The sequence below is a fragment of the Epinephelus fuscoguttatus genome, linkage group LG11, assembly GCF_011397635.1.
Source record: "Epinephelus fuscoguttatus linkage group LG11, E.fuscoguttatus.final_Chr_v1".
Classification (NCBI taxonomy): Eukaryota; Metazoa; Chordata; class Actinopteri; order Perciformes; family Serranidae; genus Epinephelus; species Epinephelus fuscoguttatus.
Genome location: NC_064762.1, coordinates 31539066 through 31562216, shown reverse-complemented (window position 1 = coordinate 31562216; position 23151 = coordinate 31539066). Strand labels below are relative to the sequence as shown.

The following is a 23151-nucleotide window of genomic DNA, read 5'->3' as shown; positions in this document are numbered from 1 at the left end:
CGATTTTTTTAAATTGGAATAACAATTCAGTATGCACTTTATAAAAGTTCCTTATTTGCTGTATTAGTCTGTACACAACTAATACATGATTATATAGTATGACCAACACAGCGCTGGATACAGTCAACATGTAAACTGGCCTGAGTATTATGATGAAATTAGATTTATTGTTATGAATGACATCTTTATTCAGCTATAAAAACTAAAAACCCTTAAGTCACAGTAAAATATTATCGCTTGTAACTTCAGGCCTTGTGCACCCAATGTGATCATCATGACTTAAATATCATCTGAAAAGAGAACAACAACAATAAATTTGAATCTTACTGATCTCTAGTCAGTTACAGTGACAAATCGCACAGTCTAAAGAGCACACTGACAGTTGCAGTTCCTACAAAGCACATGGACTCTGCTCCAGTCACCAACACCCGTCCGCTCTCGGCACATGATGAAACTCTCTCTCGCTCTCTCTCTCTCCCTTTCGACCACACACTCACTACAGCTCACAATGTAACCCGGCCTTGGTCATTGTCACTCAGTAGTACTGCAAGTGGCATTTTTACAAGTCATTTCTTCATTCACAGCATGTGTGCATGTAAAGGCCGTGGGGCCAGATGTTTCTGACCTGTTATATATATTTTGTATTTTTTTTATTGCAGCTTTTGCACTTTGAAAATTGTTCCATTAGATCAAGATGTTGGTTTGAATGCTGCCAATTGTTCAGCCCCAGCTCACAGTACAGTCGATCTGCTCCAAAGACTGGATCGTGTTTTTTGTGCCACTGTAGTTGGAAGCAACAACAATGAGCCCTCACACGCCATCAGCATTAGAGTTTGAAAGGCAGTTTCACACATAGTTTAAAACGTACTCTGTCTGATCAGGATTCAAGCTTGTGAAGGCTTTTAAATGTCAGCGTAGTCACGTTGGTCTGATCAGACTGGATTTTAAGCTTTGTGCTGCAGTGGATCTTTTGTTGGAAAAAGGGCAAGGAAAAGCTTTTTTCTTTCTTTTTCCTCACCATCTTAGGTGTTTTTTTTCTCATTTTATCCTGTTACAGTCAGGAAATTAATTCAAGTTACACTGAAAATGTTGTGTAACACAAAGGGAAGAGCAACGAATCAAAACCAGCCACCAACAGTGAAGTGTTTGGTGTAGAGCAAGTATTTAATCAAACAGAAAATAAGCTTACACGTGATCAATCATCGCTTCTTTATCGAGTCTTTAGTCAAACAGAAATGTCAGACAGCCTCTCAGATGCGAGGAATTGCTCCTTTCCTCTGTTTTATATCAAAGTAAATTAAATATCTTTGGACTGTTGGACAAACCAGATTGAAGATTGCTATTGGGAATTGTTATAGACACTTTCACTATTCTGCAACATTAATGTAAACAGCAAATCACTTAACAACAATCCACAGATCAATTACATATGAAGGCAATTGTTAGTTGCAGCTTCAGTTCAATGCTAAACGCACAGGTTCTGTGGTTGCTTGGTAAAACACAAGCAGCTCATGGCCCTGACATGTAAAGTCGTATTAAAGTCAGTGATTGTTTCTGTGTTGATCTGCAGGGCTGTGCTTCCTGGAAGTGGTACTTCCCGTTCCACTACGCTCCATTCGCCTCCGACTTCAAAGACATCAAAGGGATGTTCACCGAGTTTGAGAAGGGGACCAAACCGGTGAGACTAGATAAAAAATTTCGGTCTCTTCTCATTATTTTGTTGCCTTTGTTTTGGCTTGTCTCCTTTCCACGATCACACTCCATGAACCAGTGTTGTTGTTTTATTATATTAGATAAAAGGACATGAAATAAGAGGTCATCTCATGATCACAAAATTACTTGTTTGTTTTGTGTCCTGGATCACAATAAGACAATTAATATTATGCCAATAAATCCAGGTGAATTGACACCCCTCGCCCTTATGTGGACATGAATGATCCTCATAATAATAGAGTTCAATAAAAACAAGACAAGACTCGCTGAGGAAGTATGAGTATGTCTTTAACCTGTGTGTATTTGTTGTGTGCAGTTTAAGCCACTGGAGCAGCTGATGGGAGTGTTTCCGGCTGCCAGCGGCAACTTCCTGCCCCCAACATGGCGGAACCTCATGAGCAGTCCGGTAAGTGTTAAGTCCAGAGGGAATGGTAGAGAGATCGGGAAACTGACAATTTAGAGGTCTTTAAAAATGTCACAGGTCAAGATATGTTTGGGGGGGGGGGGGGGACTACCAAATGTAGAAGATCTGCAGGGAATAAATATCTGACACAATCTTTTTTTTTTTTTTTTTTTTTTGAATGACTTCTGCAACCTCTGCCTAAATGAGCTGCCTCATGTTTTTCTTCACAAGTCTCTTCACTTTCTTTCCAACACTTTTTGTGACACAGGATTCCTCCATCATTGACTTCTACCCCGACGACTTTGCCATTGATCTCAACGGCAAGAAATACGCCTGGCAGGGTGAGTCACTCTCAGCCTTTAATGGTGTTGTGGAGATAATACAACAGTCTTGTTCCAGCAGTTCAGTAACATTATTATGGATAAATACCTGTTACCTTCTACAGGGGACACATATAAGGTAATAAAATCATTCTCAGACTAAAATTTTTGGGGCCTTTTAAGGAGCTGGACTAGTTTTACCCACTATTTTGGACTTCTTACCGGACTCATAATTACATTTCTGTAACTTCTGGTGCAGCGCAATGCATCTTTTTAACTTATAGTTACATTAATGCAACCTATATGCATACATGTGGACAAAAGTTGTGTATGTAACTTCCACAAAATCCTTGTTATCAGTTACCCCTCTCTCTGAGGCAATGAACTGCACTATGCAGTCTGTTCCTTGGGCTCTGGTGCATGCACTCCATAGCTGCGAGTGACCACCTGCACCTAAAACAGCGATGAAAAAGAGACCGGTTGTGAATGACCGTCATTATGGTGATAAAAGGCGGGAACATTAAATCATATTTAGATTTGGCGTTACTATTGCGAATGTTCCTATATATTTTTTTTGGACCATTGACTCCATGATACTAAGAAGCTTGCCGTTTGCAAATTACTTCATCAGCTGACGCTATGAAGCAACCAGCTGCAGATCCATGTAGAGTAGCTAGATGGCTAACCTTAGCTCAGGTTACAGTCAGCTTGTTGGGCCCTTGCATCGCTCAAGGCTAGTAGAAAGCACTTTGTACCATTATATCTTTTACTGTTGGCTAAATCAGTATCATTTTATATAATGCATAAGTAAGCATCATGTGTCACGTTAGCTGGGGAAGTAATATGGCAAGTTAGCCAACTGACACATCGACTTGGATAGCATTTTGTGAGTGATAACGTTGACAAGCAAGCAAGTTAAGTTTGCCAGCAAGCTGTAACTAAGTTATGCTGTATTGATCTGACCTTGGTTGCTTCATAATGTTAGCTGCTAGCTAATTTACGACAAGCTAGCTAATTTACGAGCCAGATCAGCCCTGTAGTTTGGATGTATTAAATGACGTTAATCAGTCAAGACAGTATTTTGCTACATTAGCTAGCGAGCAATTCCTCCATGTTAGCAAGCAAGCTAACATTAGCTTACATTAGCCAGTTAAAACCACAATACATTTCTCATGTCAGTTTTTTCTCCAGTGTTGGATTTCTTTCCAGCGCCTAAGGGCACTGAATCTGATAAAATTAGGTGGGGAAGGTCTCAATTTTGGAGTTACAGTACAACCTATTCACCCACTGGCAATAAAAAATTATTAGCACATGTGCAAAGTTACCCACACTACCTGTAAAAGGGCCATACTTTTTACTTTAATGTTTGTACTTTGACATTTTGGTTTTGCACTATTCTTTGTACTGCATGGTTTATTCATGTAGTGCTGGAGTTACTTGTAAATATCCCCCCGGGGATAAATTAAGTATCCATCTATTCCTCCCTGGGTGTAGGTTTGCTCTCCCCAGGGCGGGATACAATTTGATGGAGTCAAGGGAAATGCCTTATTTACTACTTTGCTTTGTTTTATTCTTGGCAAACTTGCCAGCCTTACTGATGAGCAACTCAACTAAAAAACATTAGATTATCTGCATCTAGTTTCTTCCCGTCATGGCATACATTCATGTCAGTTAGTGGGTGGCACACTGCTGTTACTAGACATTAAATTTGTCTATATGTGTTTTATTCTGAAGGTGTGGCCTTGTTGCCTTTTGTGGATGAACGTCGGCTGAGGGCAGCTCTGAGCGAAGTCTACCCCGACCTCACAACTGAGGAAGGTGAGTTAACCACCCACGGTGTAAATATTCTTGGAGGTTTTTTTCTTCTTTTTTTTCTAAGAGTTAGTATTTTTCAGATTAGGTTGAATTTAGAGTATTGTTTTTTAAATTCTTCTTAGTTATGTGTTATATAACCTGGAAGAGTACTGGAGAAGTCTATAACTAAAGAATCTTGTGCTCCAATAGAAATGCTTGAACTGTATCTTATTTTTTTTCTAGTTATAAGCCACAATGTTTTACGTTTTCCTTTCCAACCCATCATTTCTCTGTTGATCTTGTCTACTGTCCTGTTCAGTGCAATTTTAGAGCTCCAGTCGTTTTCCCCTTCTTGACCACAGCTTCTGTCTGTTCTCTGTTGCAGTGAAAAGAAACAGCCTGGGGAGCGACGTGATGTTTCTCGGGAAGTCTCACCCGCTGTTCGACTTCATCCATGAACTATACCGCACAGAATCTCACGAGGTAAAGAAAGACTAAACTCTGGTCACAACAAAATCACACTCAATACAAATCAAACTGATGGCTGAGTTCTGTCTGTCTTGGGAGATAAATTTAGTTTAAAGCCTCAGACAGTTGATGCACTTTCAGACATGAAGCAACAAAGGGGCTCATGGGAAATGTGGTCTTCTTGTTGATAAATGGGAGCAGTACTGTCGTAGTTATGTTGTTTCATTGCTTCTTTAAATTAATAGTGAATATCTTAACAGTGGTGTAGTGCATCACGCAGCTGCTCAGCTGTCAGCTTTACACGTGTCTGTAATAATAATAGTCTTCTTCTGTGGATCAAACTTTCAGCATTATCCGCTGCATCATTGTGCTGCAGATGTGTTTGTGTGGCTCTGCAGGTGTCATCTGAGTCTGAGTTAGTCTTGTTGATTACGCATTTGTAAACCAAAGCAATTGTTGTTTAGACTCATACTTTACTCACTGGATGAAAACTTCTGAAAAATTATTTCTGAACAATACAGCAGCACACAAAACTGCATACACTCAAGCATGAGTGATCCGATTTGGCTCAAACTAGATGAGATTGATATGTAATTGCAGTCATTAAAGATGGATTCAGATACCTGGGAAAGTTGTCCTTTACGCCATAAAGGGCTTTCTTCCTCAAAACAAGATACACATTTGAAACCAGCTATTTCATGTTAATTATATTTCAGATAACATCAACATAGCTCCATCAACTCCAGTTTATCTCCATTAATTAACTCGTAATATTCACGTAACAATAGTGGATGGAAACACACATACATTTTTATATATTGCAGAACTTTTGTTTAAAATTTGCACAAAATTTGGACAAAACCTGTCAAGTGTTTACACAACCTACATAGTGAAAGCAGCATTTTAGCAGAGCAGCTGTTTGTTTAGGTTCACACTACAAGTCTTGAGCCCTGATTTTCTGCCCGCCAACAGTATTTTGTCTGTGTGTGCGTGTGTTTAAGAGAGAGAGAGACAGAGAGAGAGAGAGAGTTACAGAAAGAGGGAAAGAGAGGATGGGAGGTGGACTGTATATAAAGAGGGACAATGCTGCTGGTGATGTCATTTGGAGCCTGAGTCTGCATAGTAGCAATCTCCGCGGTATCGAGGTCCTGCTCATACACATTTCTGACCAATCGCAAACGGCGCCTTTGATTGCGAGCGCAACAATTGGCACGTCTCATGCCCTAACATGGAGGGGCGGGGTTTATGACCTATACTGCAGCCAGCCCCCAGGGGGTGATCAAGATGTTTTGGCTTCACTTTTAGGGAGCAGTCATGTTGTCCATCTTTAATATACAGTCTGTAATTGCAGGCAGTGTATCTGCAAGTTATTAGCTCATTAAGTACGGAGTTTGATATTAAGGATCTTACCCACAGGTCACGTGACATCCATGTGACATCAGAGAATCCCCTTGGTGAAAGAACTTGTTGTGTGTGACCACCTGTCTTCAGTCCTGTAGTTTAAAAACTCTAAAGGCTTCAAGACTCCACAGCTAGTTGTGTTATGTGAATAGTACAGAGTTGTGATGACTTTGAAAGCTGTGAACTGTGAACTTGGATTTACACACAGTGTGTTCAGGTGCAGTCTTGAGTGCAGGTCACTCATATTTTGGCAGTGCTCAGAGCCCAATAAACTATCATAAGAATGTAGTTACGTACATAAAATGGGAGAAGATAAACTTGAAGCACGAAAATACAATTTGGGTCACTGTTAACACACATATAGGACCAGTAAAATTGAAAAACATGGCTGAAACAGCTCCCATGTTGGACACACCATTAGATTATAGTGGACCCATTGTCCAAAATGAGAAGAGTTCGTCCTCTCAGGAACCTAAATGTGATCAGTGAATGTCATGGCAAGTATTCCCTTGTTAGCAGGACAAAAAACCTTTTAAGTGATATTCTGTGATGCATCTTATTTCGTTTTTTTAGTCAGCGTCTTCCATCATCTAATAAGGTGTGAGGAGGCATAATCCAGAGTTCTGTAACCAGTATGACTTGATATTATACTGATCAGTAAATGTTGTTGCTCTGCAGTTGTTGCATTGACACCCTTAATCAAATCACCCTTTATGACTTGAAATAAACTCAACCTTTACCTCCTTCAGGGCACTGAGATCCCCGCAGAGCTGTGCCATGGAATCCAAGGTACATTAAATCTTGATGACGACCCTATTCTACCAGATAAGTAAGAAAACGCTGCTTTACTCTCACTTTTTGTGCATTTTGTCTCATGTTCTTATGTTTTCAACGAACACTCTACTGAAGGTAGAGCCGGTCCAGGTGTCACAACTCTGATCTACTTATTTATTCACTCATTCAATTTTTTTACATTGATCTTTCAGGTCAGTGATGTCACCTATCCCAATGCTGCGTGATATTTCACAGAACAGTGCAATTGGGTAAGGAACCGTCAATCATCAACATTAACTGTCTAAAAAGCGAAGGAATAAACACAGAATAGAAAAATAGTCATATTTCTGGTATTTTTGTTCCAGGTTGAGATATCTGACATTTAAATGCACTTCATAAACATTGTAAATAGATGTAAATGTAAAAAAAGATTGGTGGCTGTTTTGGTTTTTGGTACGTGCTCTGATATTGTAGCAGCTTGACAGGCTGGCTCCTCTGCAGTTATACATAAATTACACTGAAAGTCACGCTGCTATTTTTCCAAATGCTTGTACTTGAACTCTAGCTCTGCATATATTTGTATAACTGGAGTAAAGAGCGATTGGAGTGTAAATGTGCAGATGAGGGAAAACGCAACAAAGACAAAGCTGATGTCAAATGTGAGAGGATGTCGATACAATGAGAGGAACGCCTGTAAATGTAATGCTGTCGGATGCAGCAGCTAGGGAGCAAATCAATTTTTTATCTGAAGCTTATAATTAGGGGTGTATCATAATCAGTCAATCTGTCCTTCTGCAGGAGATTTCATATACAGTAAATGGAGCTGTATACATAAAGGCTCTTCTACCTAATTTTGTACGTACCCTAGGTATAGACAATAAGAACATGTTCTGTCAATGGGCAGCACAGCCATTTTCAATTTTTGCTTAATTTGCACTCATAAGATAAAGGTGATATCTTTAGATATCTTGTTTTGGCGGGATTCTAACGATATAAATGGGGAAAAAAGCAGCAATTCCTTAAATTGGAGAAGCTGGAACCAGAGAATATTTGGCATTTTTGCTTGAGAACTGGCTGAAATCGTTATCAAAATTTTCCCTTGATCAACTAATTGATTAACTGACCACTTAATTCAGTACTGCTTAAAACATTGAGTTTTGCTAAGACTGTGTCATTGTTGGTTTGGCTCTGTGGCCGTTTCTTAGCTGTTGTTTACAGTATAGGTGTTGTATTAAATTGTAATGCACCAATCAGCCACAACATACAAATCACTGACAGGTTAAGTGAATAATATCAATCATCTTGTTACAATGCAGTGACCTGCTGGGGAACCGTAGGTCCTTGAATTCATGTGGTTGCCACTTGACACACACCACCCACCCAAACTCCATTGCAGACCAAGTACACCCCCTCATAGCAACAGCACTCCCAGATGTCAGTGCTCCACTAGCAGGAAAATGCACAATGCCACACCACAAAAACTGCCTAGGAATGTGACAAAGAGCTGCCCCCCACAAATTTCCCAAATCCCATTCTGGTACCCCATTTCACAACTGATAGGACTCCAAGGATCCTCCACCAACACCCGGGTATCAGACACCACAGGACACACTCAGAGTTCCTGTGTCCATGCCTTGACAGGTCAGAGCTGAGTCTGATCCAAGGAGGGCCTACCAAGGCTTGGACTTGGCCCAAGGGCACTAGCAAGTCCTATGAATGCTCATTTGGTTGGGATCTGGGGAATTTAAGGGCTAGGTCAACACCTTGAGCTTCTCGTAATGGAGTGCTGTCCTGCTGGGCGGGCCACCGCCATCAGGAGGTACTTGGTCTGCAGCAGTGTTCAGGTGGACGGTGCTTGTCATACCAAGGTTTCCGAGCAAAACATTGCATTGAAACGAGAGGATCAATGTATTTCACGTCACCTGTCAGTCAGCAATCAGTCAGTAATCAGTAGTTTTAATGTTGTGGCTGATTTGTGGTCATGGTAAGGTGTTCCTGTTATTTTGTCCACCCCTTCTGTGTAAATAAAACCTGCAATGTGAAGCACAAAGAAGTTAGAAATAAACACAGCAAACCTTTATATGTATGTAGCATCACAGTGCGGGACTCACAACTGACTGTTAGCAGTACTTAGTATTCTGTCTACATGTACACATACATATACTTTATGTAAACAAACCATCTCAGGTAGATACCTTCATGTTTTTCCCCTCTTTCCTGTATATTTTGTTCCTGCAATTCAGTGATTTACTTACATCCAGATCTTTGCAGCACAGCTGCAAAGCAGATTATTTTTAGACCCATCACAGTGTTCGGCTGTGTATCTGTACACCCACCTTTCATTAGAATAATGTAAGTGTGCAGCCTTTCTCTGTGAGAGAAAAGACATCCAGGAGCATGTGGAAAATGACAGGGTGAAGTAGACGAGGCAGGTCGAAAATGACAACACTCCATCACAAGAATAATCCTCAACTTCAGACATCACAACCTCAGGATCTCTTTGTTGAAGGGGAGGTTTTTACTTTTTAAGATGTTCCTTTTCATAATAAAAAAGTGAGCTAATGGAATTCTTTTGTCCTCAATTTCTTCTGCTTTCCAGAGTGAAGTTCAGGGATCCCCAATATGCAGATGGTTTTGTGTTCAAGGCCGTCATGCTTCCTGGAGCCAAGTGAGACTTTTTGTTTTGTTAAACTTTATCTCAGAAATACTGAAACAGTGGAAAGATTGTTATTGGGATGTTTTTCGTATTATTAAAGGCTGGTGATATTCTAAATTTTTAATGTAAGAAAAAACAAAAACAAAAAAACCAACATGTTAGCCAGACTCTCTGTGCTTTCTGACTTCCTGTCTTTGGCTCTCAGCTCCAAGCTCATTGGTTGATTTACAGAAAACGCTCAGTAGTTTCCTAAAACAGCTGGTCACTGTAGTTCATATCAAACAGGAGGAAATAGTGCATTTGTTGGGGACTATTTTCAGCAGCAAATTTAATCCACATTCAGTGCTCTAGTGAGTATTTGGGGAATCATGTATGTGGGACAGAGTCACAATAACCTACAGTGTGTGTGTTCATGGTAATGAAGGAACATGTCACCCAGTGCAACAGTCTGACTCACTGATGTGTTTTTAATAATTTTTGGACACAAAGGAAGAAGATATATCTGGTTTTGATTCACACACAATACTTGTCAGTGGATACATTCACTGCTGGTTTTAGCCTTTTCATGGTGTTTGCCGACAGTAAATGTAGAATATCACCAGGACAATTAAAAAAAACTATATTGCAAATTAACTTTGTAGATTTTAAAACCCACAAAGTATATTTGTTGTTTGTGGTGAGTCCAGTTTAATTCGCTTGCTTCTGTTTTGAGATGCAGTTGTGAATTTAACTTTGAAGGTTTATTACATCACTTTCTTTGGACAATGTCAGCTATTGGTGATTCTTATTATTTTTTATCTATATTTGTATTAGTTACTAGTCAATCAATTGTTATTTCGATTTAATCCTTTAGTCCATCAAATGTCTAAAGGTCCAGTGTGGCGGATTTAGGAGCATCTATTGGCAGAAATGGTCTATCATATTCATAACCATGTTTTCATTAGTTGATAATCACCTAAAACTAAGAATTGTTGTGTTTCCATTACCTTAGAATGAGAAGTTTATATCCACTGATGTAGCGGGTCCTTGTCCATGGAGTTCACCATGTTGTTTCTACAGTAGCCCAGAAGGGACAAATTAAACACTGGTTCTAGGAAAGGCCTTTTGCATTCTATGTTAGCCACTGTAGTTCTCCTTATGCTTGATCTACAGGAGAAGTTGCACTTCCGCAACCTCACCGCTAGAGGCCACTAAATCCTACACACTGGACCTTTAATGTCCATCAGAATTGACCACAGTGGTGTCTTCAAAATGCTCATTTTGTTGATTTATTCCCAAAATACACAAAGGCCTCTATTAAAAATGATAGAAAAAAAATGAATGTACACCAACACTTGGTACATGTGGGGCAGTGATCAGAATATATTCATTATTTTTCATAACTGTAGTACATGTTAGGTTTCAGTTAATTGGCATTTTTTGGTTAAATGAGAAACATCAGACTAAGACAGTCTGCAGGATTTCAGTAGAGATTCCAGCACTGTTTTCTCTGTGATTTTTGTTTTTTTCACATTAGAGTAAAATCTTTAGTGTGCAGCTTTAACTCTGTTTGTTTTTTCCTTCAGGATACCCAATAAGGTCCTGAAGCCAGGGGACTGGGAGAAGGGGAACCGGGAACCATGGAGGCCTCAGCTGGGCTTTAACCCGAACAGGCAGCAGGCTCACCTGGACCAGTCTGGCTTCCGGGCTCTGGGGTAAATATTTTCTGTTACTGTTCACTGTAACACCCATTAAAACACTGAAGAAGTCACATCTGTCCGTCTACAGGGTCTCTTGAATCTACAGAATTACTGTTGAGATTCCTTTTTTTTATTCTCTTTTGGGCCCATAAATGGAGAAATTTGGGATTTAATTTTCTTTTATTAAGCTACACATGAAACTACACATGAAAACATATTTTTGACCAGTAAGGCATTGTCCAGTGTCACCACTGATACTGTAGGTTAGGTACCTGAAAAACACAATAGATTTGCTCAGTAAATTTCCATTTAATTCAAATGCAGACAGGTAGTTGAGTTGCAAGGCTTGTGCAGTGTCTGGAATTTTTATACACCTGGAAAAGAAACATATTGAGCACAGAAAATATCCACAAAAATCAGGTTTTTAAGCTATATTTTTGTCCATCCACATTTGAAACATCACTTATGATATCAGTCTTATGAAATACACACAGAAAAACACAGTAGACTGTAAAATCCTTTTCCATTTTCCACAGCTTAATAAAGAGGCAGAAACACACACCTGCTTGTAAAACATCCTGCAGGGTATGATGATATAATTTTATAGTAAGAACTGATAAACAATGATGGCTGATTCTGCAGTGACTCAGTATTCAGATTTGGAAGAAGAGTACAGTATTTTAAAATGGAAAATGTGTTAAAATGTTTGTATCCCCCCACTAAGGCTCCCCATTAACTAGCCATCCTTGATTATGATCTAAGCTCTCTCCTCCACACATTGATATTATCATTAAGGAAATGTGAATAATTGAACATCTGGCTCCGTCCGACTATGGCGTGTTTGGGAATTAATTATGCACGGATTTGAAGAAAAAGAATGTATTCCAATTTTTTTTTTTTTTTCCTGCTAAACTAAGTTGTTAATTCAGTAATTCAGGCAGTTATGTGCCTTGATGGGGCCATGGAGGCAGGTGCTTAGAGGATGGTGAGCAGGAAAACCTGGAGACAGTTGTTAAGAAAGGGATTGTTTGTTTTGGTTTGATATCAGATCATTGACTGAGAGATGTGTTAAGTCCAGTCTGAGGCATGAAGCCAGTACTGGACTCCAGTCAGTGTTGTACACCTCTTATACAGTGCAGGTTCCCATCTGAAAACAGCTTTTTTAAAAACATTTTTCATTCGGTATCATGATCTAAATGGGCTGCATTTATATAATGCTTAACAATTTTGACTCAGATAAGCACCGACTCGATTTACCATCCTGACGATTAGTGGACGACCCGCTCTACCTGCAGACCCACGGTCTTCTTATGTCACATCATATAAATCTGCAGGACTGTGTTCACGATTCATACAAACATAACTGACTTTGAAACCATTTTGATAGAAGTTAAAAAGCGTACTATGCAGAAATTGTCGGTTACTGTTTGTAAACACTACATTTAAATTTGGCCCCTCCTCCGTACATTGATTATGAGTAAACTGCAAGCCGCGGCTGTACTATTTGCACATTGCTTTTGTTGTAATGGAAAGGCCGATACTTTATCAAGCTAACGAAGCAAACCTACCTGTGGATAAGAAAATAAACCAACTCCACTTCATCCCATCCTCTCTTTTAGTGCTTGCCAGGAAAGGTTAAGCGAAAGACACCCCCAGATTCATTTTCATTGTAGAACGAGTGCTTGAGCCTATCCCAGCTGTCACTGAGCTAGATAAAATGTAACACATCTTTTGTTCTTGTGAATGAGATTCACAAGAACAAGCAGTGGTTGCAATGGTTAGCATCGTCGCATCACAGCAAGAGGGCTCCTGGTTTAAACCCAGGGTAGGAGATTAGAACCTCGGGGTGGGGGAGCCCCTCTGTGTGGAGTTTGCATGTTCTCCCCATGTCAGCGTGGGTTTTCTCTGGGTACTCCGGCTTCCTCCCACAGTCCAAAGACATGCAGGTGAATCAGTGACTCCAAATTGTCCGTAGGTGTGAATGTGAGCGTGAATGGTTGTCTGTCTCCATGTGTCAGCCCCGTGATAGTCTGGTGACCTGTCCAAGGTGTACCCCACTTCATGCCCAATGCCAGCTAGGATAGGCTCCAGCCCCCCCGCAACCCCAAACAAGTGGTTATGGTAAATGAATGAACGAATTAGATTCTTACAGCACAACTTCTCTCTCTTCCTTCAGTCACAGTCTGAGCAGAAATCAACATGGTGGAGGACAGTACAGCAACACCCCACCTCCAAGCAGCTACCAACAAGGAAACTACCGTGCTCCACACAGTGGCGGCCATCAGCCCTTCCAACGTAAGAAACACACACACACACACACATACATACATACAGTACAGGCCAAAAGTTTGGACACACCTTCTCATTCAATGTGTTTTCTTTATTTTCATGACTATTTACATTGTAGATTCTCACTGAAGGCATCAAAACTATGAATGAACACATGTGGAGTTATGTACTTAACAAAAGAAGGTGAAGTAACTGAAAACATGTTTTATATTCTAGTTTCTTCAAAATGGCCACCCTTTGCTCTGATTACTGCTTTGCACACTCTTGGCATTCTCTTGATGAGCTTCAAGAGGTAGTCACCTGAAATGGTTTTCCAACAGTCTTGAAGGAGTTCCCAGAGGTGTTTAGCACTTGTTGGCCCCTTTGCCTTCACTCTGTGGTCCAGCTCACCCCAAACCATCTCGATTGGGTTCAGGTCCGGTGACTGTGGAGGCCAGGTCATCTGCCGCAGCACTCCATCACTCTCCTTCTTGGTCAAATAGCCCTTACACAGCCTGGAGGTGTGTTTGGGGTCATTGTCCTGTTGAAAAATAAATGATCATCCAACTAAACGCAAACCGGATGGGATGGCATGTCGCTGCAGGATGCTGTGGTAGCCATGCTGGTTCAGTGTGCCTTCAATTTTGAATAAATCCCCAACAGTGTCACCAGCAAAACACCCCCACACCATCACACCTCCTCCTCCATGCTTCACAGTGGGAACCAGGCATGTGGAATCCATCCGTTCACCTTTTCTGCGTCTCACAAAGACACGGCGGTTGGAACCAAAGATCTCAAATTTGGACTCATCAGACCAAAGCACAGATTTCCACTGGTCTAATGTCCATTCCTTGTGTTTCTTGGCCCAAACAATTCTCTTCTGCTTGTTGCCTCTCCTTAGCAGTGGTTTCCTAGCAGCTATTTGACCATGAAGGCCTGATTCGCGCAGTCTCCTCTTAACAGTTGTTCTAGAGATGGGTCTGCTGCTAGAACTCTGTGTGGCATTCATCTGGTCTCTGATCTGAGCTGCTGTTAACTTGCGATTTCTGAGGCTGGTGACTCGGATGAACTTATCCTCAGAAGCAGAGGTGACTCTTGGTCTTCCTTTCCTGGGTCGTTCATCATTTGTCCCATTTACTTTGTCGCGATTGATGGTTTTTGCGACTCCACTTGGGGACACATTTAAAGTTTTTGCAATTTTCCGGACTGACTGACCTTCATTTCTTAAAGTAATGATGGCCACTCGTTTTTCTTTAGTTAGTTGATTGGTTCTTGCCATAATATGAATTTTAACAGTTGTCCAATAGGGCTGTCGGCTGTGTATTAACCTGACTTCTGCACAACACAACTGATGGTCCCAACCCCATTGATAAAGCAAGAAATTCCACTAATTAACCCTGATAAGGCACACCTGTGAAGTGGAAACCATTTCAGGTGACTACCTCTTGAAGCTCATGAAGAGAATGCCAAGAGTATGCAAAGCAGTAATCAGAGCAAAGGGTGGCTATTTTGAAGAAACTAGAATATAAAACATGTTTTCAGTTATTTCACCTTTTTTTGTTAAGTACATAACTCCACATGTGTTCATTCATAGTTTTGATGCCTTCAGTGAGAATCTACAATGTAAATAGTCATGAAAATAAAGAAAACGCATTGAATGAGAAGGTGTGTCCAAACTTTTGGCCTGTACTGTACATCCATCCATCCTGAGAGGTGCTGGTTAAACTACAATAGGTTTATTGTGTATTTAAATTTACCTCTGCTGTGTTTGCACCACAGATTACATGGGACTCATTTTATTGGAACATTTTTAATTTATGTGGAGACAACATTAGAAACTAACGTGAGCAAAGGGCAAAAATGGCCCAAGATAACTCAGAATGCCCATAAATACTGTGATTTGGGGGCAATGCAATTTTTCCTACTCCTACATGAAGCCATCATTTTATATTCATGCAATTCATTTAATTTCCATGTCTGTCTCTAAAACAGCGCTGTTGTTCACACTTGCACACACAAGCTGCTGTAACTACACCTGAAAAGAAAATTGCAATTTACAATTGAGAAATGTAAAATAGACTGGCTTGTTGTTGAACAGGTGAATTGGATGACTTTCCTCCTCTGTAAAGCAAGCAAGGCTCACCCACCCAAAAAAGCCTTGACAAGTTAAAAGCTAATCACAACTTTGTTAAAGAAAGTGAACAAATAAAAAAGTATTCAACTGTCACCAGATAAGCAAACATCATCAGTTTTTGTATGGTAAGTAAATGTATGATAGCTAACATTAATGTCACAGCCTACATGTGGGTGTGCCAGCTGGTGGCTGGATAGTGATCAGTGCCATTACTGAACACAATGCACCAAGTGAAGTCAGCTTTTAAGTCCCATATCTAGAACATATTGTCTCAGTCTGCTAGCCAATGATGCAGTGATGAATCGTCAAGTCTATTATTTTATTTCATCCATACTTAAAACGTCAAAAAGGGCTAAATTCAGGTATGGAATAAAGCGTGTTATTTCCAGAACTGCATCAATAAAGATGGAACATTAAACTCATTTTGGCTCTTTTGACAGTATTTGTAGCTACTAGTCTAATAATAATAGACCTTCCACGGTTTCTAAAGAGGATGTTTAAAAAAGTCCGTGAACTAGTTCATTTAAAAAGACTGTGATGACATTTTCAATTTACTTGTAAGCTAAAGCATTATGTATGTATGAAGGCTATCAAGAGATTGCACACTTCTCTTTGGAACAGCAGTTGTATGCTTTTTATTTAGTTACAGCACAAGGTGGTTATTACTGTTTGCATTTCACTCTGTGCTCATTCTACATTAAAAAAATAGAAACTTTATGCAATCATTGCTGTTTTTTAAGACTAGCCAAAGTTTTGTAATGCCCCAAGGTTAAAGACAGCCGGGGGAAAACTTGGTGTGCGAATGCCCCTATAATGCCTCTGTAAATGGTAAATGGACCTGCATTTGTATAGCTCCTTTTTAGTCATCCGATCACTCAAAGTGCTTTTTATACTACGAGTCACATTCACCTATTCACACACACACACACACTCACACACACATTCATACACTGGTGCATTCTACCATACAAGGTGTCACCTGCTACTCAGTTTTTAACACACTCACACACCGATGGAAGCATCATCGGGAGCAATTTAGGACCGAACCGCTGATTTTCTGATTGGTGGACGACCCGCTTTACCTCTGAGCCACAGCCGCCCAGGGGCATCATGTTTTCAGGTTGTCCATACGTCTCATTCTCATGAACGTGATATCTCTGCCATAACTCTTCTGGCCATTAACTTTAATGGCCATTTTTTAGCATCATATCTCAGGAACAAAAGGGCACTGAATCGATTACATTAATCTTGGGTGCTCATGATACTGTGGTGATTGTTTAGATCTTTTGTGCTGACATGTTGAAGATTTGCAAAAAAAATACACTTGCTAATTTTTATAAATTCTTTCAAAATCTTCAGTACATAACAGTCTGGGCAGAGAATAGATGTAAACAGCATCTTGTTGGCGGAGGAACACAACCAACACACACGCATGATGCCACATTTTTGTATAAATGTGTTTTAATGAAGACGGGGGGAAGACATATACAGTTAGGGTTGGACAATTGCTGTTGGTTTTTGCAGAGGTTATTTACGCAGGAAAAACTGGACAAAGATAATACTGTGGATATGATGTCAGATAAAACTGCTACTTCACTACGATAGAACAGTTGGATCAATTACATGTGCCGCTGCATTTAAGACCAGAAAAATACAAACTTTTTCTAAAACATTATTAAAAGAATCAGAATCTTTTAATCATTAAGTTATGGTGGTGTCGAGAACACAATTTAGATACTAGTAGTCAGATACATATTTGATCAGTGTTTAGGTGTGTGTGTATATACAAGTACTGGGTACACAGCTCTTAAGGACTCAGATCGGGGGCACAGATATGTGTGTGGGATGAGTCTAGTCATGGTCCTATCTTTTGTTTTAAAACAAAGATCATGCAGGTTAAATGCAGTTTGTGTCTCTAACACAAGTTTTTAAAACTAGTATCAGATGGGAAAAGTAATGAACAAAACCAACATCAGCTCCAAGATCCAATAAGTACTCTGCTAATTTACAAGTGCCATTAGCATTCCCTCTCTCCTCACCTGCTGTTGTGTGGCCTGCCGATGTGTCCTTGAGCTAGAGCAGAGAACCTGCTTCTTCAGGGTTTCTACGGCTCCTTAAAAAGTCTCAAATTGAACTTTATAAATATGAAGCCTTAAAAGTCATTAAATAGTCTTGAATTTGACTTTATGAGGTCTTAATGAAACAAAAAGAGAGTCTTAAAAGAGTCAAGCTTTTCTGCATGAAAGTCCACATTAATGATGTTTCAAAGCATTAAACCTACCACTGAACCTAATAGCTCTAATAACTGTGTTTCTACATAAGACCTAGCTCTGCACAGGACCATATTTTCCATTATACTTACCTGCAGTGCCTGGATAAGAAAAAGATTATTTGTTCAAAAAAGGGAAAATTCACAACCATTTATATGGATGACCAATCAGCGTTGATGGTAAACGAAGTCAGCTGAAGCAATAATTCCTCAGTGCATGCTGTACTGACCAAGAAAGCTGAGTTCAAACCTGCAAACTCTGTTCTAACAACATCCAGTGCCATCATTTGATGTTACAGTGGCATTGTTGGGCACGAAGAAGCACTACAGACTGTTTCAGCTTGGATTGTTCCTTGTTCTCTTTCCTTGTTCTGCAAACTAACTACATCTCCAACAGTGAAAAAATATCCCAAAATATGAGTGCTGAAGATGTTATGGACAGGATACATTTCAGTGTTTTGGCTCAGTTGGATATTTAGCTGTAATTATTCGAACCAGAGTATACGGCCAAAGAAGTGCAACAGAGAGAGGCTGCGGCTGCATATGTAGGGTTCACACATTACTTGTGAGTGCATTACTTTGCATGAAAGTTTTGGACAGAGGTTGTTGGAGACCTTCTCCAAGATCCAGAGGATAAACTGGATAAGACAACCAAGACCAGCAGGGCCAAGAGGGAAGATGACTACTGACCGAACAGTATGTTTTGGCTCACAAAGCTTCCGTGCAATGCATCCTGGTACATGAAGGCACAGCCGGCAACTCCGCTTTCTCCATCAATATTGCACGCATTAAAAATTTGTTGCTTCAATTGACTACATTTACCATCAACACTTATTAGAAAAATCCACAAAAAGATGGAAAATTTTCTTTTTAAGACTCAAAGAAATTTGGTGTATATGATTACATATCTGCCTTCTGTTCATCACGTGAGGGACTGTTGAGCGTCATCACACGTGGAGGCAAAATCTCTCTCTCCTAATCACGGTATGTGCTCGGCCTCGGCCCCGTGGTCCTCTGCCAGCTCTTCTGCAGTTTGACTTTGATGTGCCAATTTGCAAGTAGATGAATAATCTCATCTGCCCACTGATGGCGTGCGGGGGAGTCGCAGCTATTCTGGTGGCACTTGATGCAAATGGGGGGTTTTGGCTCCTCCGGATTGCAGTAGCACCTCCCCTGGCCTCTGCTGCTCGTTCTTAATGTTAGACTCACCAATTAGCAGTCCAGGATATTCTCTTTTTAGATCTCAACATTTTCCATCTTCGTTGGGGAAATTATTACTTTAACTAATAGGAGTATTTGCCAATGTTCAGTGTGGCTGATTCTCATTATATTTATTATGTCAAGTTTATGATATCAAGCACCAGGAGCTTAAATGGCATTTTCAAAGGTAGCACTGGTATTAGATTTGATTTCTGCATAATTTTGAATGTTTAAAGCTGTGAATCTCTGACTTTTCCCTCAAGCGATTACCATCACATGCTCAACTTTGATCTAAAATAACATTTTTAACTATCAGCACCTGGAATTATTTTAAAATACTCTGATTTCTGTTTAACATTAATGGTAAAATCTGGACTTACTCAACTATAATATTGCCATCCCAAGGAATGTGATTATCCAGACAAGTAGGCCTTATTCTGCAGCAGGAGCCCAGAGACTTGCTTTTGTTCAGATTACACTTTCTCAGGGCCAATCCTCTGCTTGGCCAGTAATCACTGCAGGCTTTGCTGCTCTGAGCTTTTGTGATTTTTTTTTTTTTTTTTTTTTGGAAGGGGGGTTGGTTGCTGATTAGCGTTGTGGGAGACCTGGGCCAGTAATGAGACTGTCGAGTGGGTCCGCTGGACACAGTGGCCCCCTCTGATAAAAGCATCCGGGAGGATCCCGTTTGATTTGGTGTGTGATGCGCTCTGAAGAGGGTTGAAACCAAAGTTAACTTCCCCCTTTGACAGCGCTGCTACCTCCTGCCGTGATGTGTCAACACGCTGCCTCTGAAACATGCTGCAGGGCTTTGTGCACCGCCGTCAGACCAGCTGGTGTTTAATAACCAGCCAGGGAATCTCTGCTGGTGGCCATTATTGTCTTTGACACACAGTGACACCAAATTTTAACCAGGGCAGCAAAGTAACGGATTCATCCAGCAGCCACAGTGGCTGATAAGCCTCCCAACTCCCCAGCCACTTGAGAATAACAATTGCACATAATAGCTGCTCACTCTGGCTGGCGAACCAACTTCAATAACAAGGAGTCACCAGATTCATGTGGCCTTGGTGATGACAGGATTTCTATTCTCTGTATTTTCACAAAACTTTTCTCTCATGTCAAGAAGAAAGTCTTAGAAATGTCCTATAAAACATTAGATTTACTTTTTAATACTTTAGGATAAGCCAGGAGATTTCTGTCGTTTCTTTTCACAATAAGTGAATTTATTCCCACATTGATGTCAGCTCTGAAACCTCAGAGATACAGCTTGAAAACTATTCATCAGGACTTTACCAGAAACTTCTTCTGTAGTGGGTTAGAAGGTATTCAAGGACCTGACAATAACTCTGTATTTATCGACTCCAAGGATGTAATTAAAAACCAAGAAATAAGTGAGAGAGGTTTGAGGTTTACCTATAAGAATAGTTTTATTGGATATAAATTGTAAGAGTGGAACACTGTTAAATCAATCAATCAATCAATTTTATTTATAGAGCCCAATATCACAAATCACAATTTGCCTCACAGGGCTTCACAGCATACGACATCCCTCTGTCCTTATGACCCTCACAGCGAATAAGGAAAAACTCCCCAAAAAAACCCCTTTAACGGGGAAAAAAAACGGTAGAAACCTCAGGAAGAGCAACTGAGGAGGGATCCCTCTTCCAGGACGGACAGACGTGCAATAGATGTCGTACAGAACAGATCAGCATAATAAATTAACAGTAATCCGTATGACACAATGAGAGAGAGAAAGAGAGAGAGAGAGAGAGAGAGAGAGAGAGAGAGAGAGAGAGAGAGAGATGCAGGTAATGACAGTAGCTTACAACAACATTAATGAAAGTAATAATATTATAGTTATAGTTCTGGTTACTGCGGTACAATATGTTGAAAGTATGTATTAATATCTGGCAGTATACATGTGTGGCAATAATGTATTGCACATCATTTTTTTCTGCTTGATGTAATTCATAATGCTTGGTACCTCAAGGCTTTTTGAGTACTGGACAAAATGTGCCCATAGTATTGAATTCTTTGTCACATTCTTAGTTGTTCTGATTTATTCTTTGCTCCAACAGTTTTATAGAAATTTGGTTTATTTTGTACGGGAAGTCAGGTATCATCGGGTCTTTGTTATTCTTTGTGATAAATATTGACACCAGAGAAATCTTCTACTTCGGATTTTAACCGTAGAACGCTCAGCTGTCTGTCATTTAGAGGTTTTAATCTTTTCTAAACTGTATACTCGTCTTGTGAAGCAGTAGTGGCAGATGAAGTTTTGTGAGTCCGTCTGTCCACAGAAAAGTTACTGTTCTGCATCTGTTGTCAGACCTGAGCCGGCTGGACGGGAGCTGAGTCAAATAGTCGCTGAACTAATTGAAAAGAGGTGGAGAGAGACATTTAGTTGTTTAGCGTGGTTGTAATCCCCACGTTAATACAGTGGACACAGCATGTTTTAAGGATTTAAAGCGTAATCCTTTGTTGGCTTTTGTCCGACACAGACTGGAGGTCTATACACTTTCAGATCATTGTTAATTAAGGAGATTGACAGGTGTCCACTTGTAATTCTCTCTTTTGAGTCATCGCTGGCGATGAGGAAAAGAAGACCAGAGTGTTGTGGAGTTATAATTGGAGCCCAACTGGGTGGTCCACTTAAAGTTTGTTGGTGGAGGAGATAATCAAACATGAAAACTGAATGACAAAAACAAAATGATAATGTGCCGACAGCAGTCTGCCTGCTGGCTGATAATTTTGTGTTTACTACTTTTTGCAGCAGAGAACTGGTTGAATATTTCCTGCCTCACTTCCCTTTTAAGTTACCAGGTCATAAGACAGATAATTTTAATCCTTTTCTTCCTCGTTAATGATTTATGTTGGTTCCAAAGTGCTTAATATTCGCCCCTCAGTATCCCAAAGTTTTAGACACTACTGAATTTTTGCTTTGATGAGTTTCGGTTATCCAACGTGATCGAGGCTCCTTTTGCACAGAAGATTTGTAAACCTGCAGCAAAAAAAATTGTTTCGTCATTATTTTTTTTTAATTTCTAAGTTTTAATGTTAATGTAGGATGCTGCCTACATATCGTTGTCGAGGAGGTATAATGTTTTTCATGTTCACTATCTTAGTTTAGCGTGCTAGCATGCCAACATTAGCTAACCAGCACTTAACGCAAAGTGCTGATGGTGCTGATGGGGATGTCATTAGTTCTGCAGGTATTTGTTCATAAACTAGTATGCAAAGTCAGATGATCATCAAAGATATTTCAGTTTAATCTGATGGAGGCATGAATGTTTGAACTTTTATTGTGGCTAAACCACCACAATAACCAGAACACCTTCTGAAAAACTGAAAATGTATTGAGGCTAAAAGCCAGGAGAGACATTATTTAGGCTGATGTCGTCATGTATAGTAAAAGTTTTCCCAGTTCCCAGAAAACACCTCATCTCGCATCATGTTAATTTCTTCATCCATTTAAAGCTAAATATCCAGAAACATTATGAGTAAAATCATGAACCATTTTAAAATACAAACTCTCAGATCATGTAAATACATATTTACGTATATACAGCTGGGATGGTAGTTTTGACGGAATTTGGAAAGTACTAGAGAATGTGGTGGTTTGGTTTTGTGTCTTTTGAGGTAAAAATGTTTATTGTCAATCAATTTTGTCAATTGGTTTGTGATGCAAGTAGAGCTGAAATGAATCTGCAATTACTTTGGGGATTGAAATGTTGTTTAAATCATGACGTTATAGGAAGAACTCCCAAATATTTTCTGGTTTTACCTTTTCAAATGGTGTTTTAAATTGAGTCTCTTTGAGTTGTGTCTGAGTTGTAACTGTTGGTTGGACAAAATAATCAGTCACATGATGTTACCTTCTTTTTCCGTCTTTCGGAACTCAAAATGGGTGCATTTCTCTCTGACTAAACAAATCAATCAGAAAAATAACAGAACATATGGTTATTTTCATCATGGTTTAATTTGCCTGTTATCCTCTAGATTAATCAATGACTCATTTGGTCCATAACATGTCTCCAGAGTCCAACGTGACATCTTCAAATGTCCTGTCTCA

At 39.9% G+C, this 23151-nt stretch overlaps 1 protein-coding gene across 1 annotated transcript in view; it reads left to right on the top strand.

Moving 5' to 3' along the window:
* Positions 1-23151, top strand: part of xrn2 (5'-3' exoribonuclease 2) — a 53025-nt gene that overhangs the window by 21936 nt on the left and 7938 nt on the right. Inside the window, exons 19-28 of the mRNA XM_049590389.1 lie at positions 1571-1678; positions 2030-2119; positions 2385-2457; positions 4171-4254; positions 4616-4713; positions 6849-6928; positions 7086-7142; positions 9473-9541; positions 11095-11223; positions 13385-13503. Coding sequence (XP_049446346.1) covers positions 1571-1678; positions 2030-2119; positions 2385-2457; positions 4171-4254; positions 4616-4713; positions 6849-6928; positions 7086-7142; positions 9473-9541; positions 11095-11223; positions 13385-13503 — 907 coding nt within the window. The remainder of the gene's footprint in view (positions 1-1570; positions 1679-2029; positions 2120-2384; positions 2458-4170; positions 4255-4615; positions 4714-6848; positions 6929-7085; positions 7143-9472; positions 9542-11094; positions 11224-13384; positions 13504-23151) is intronic.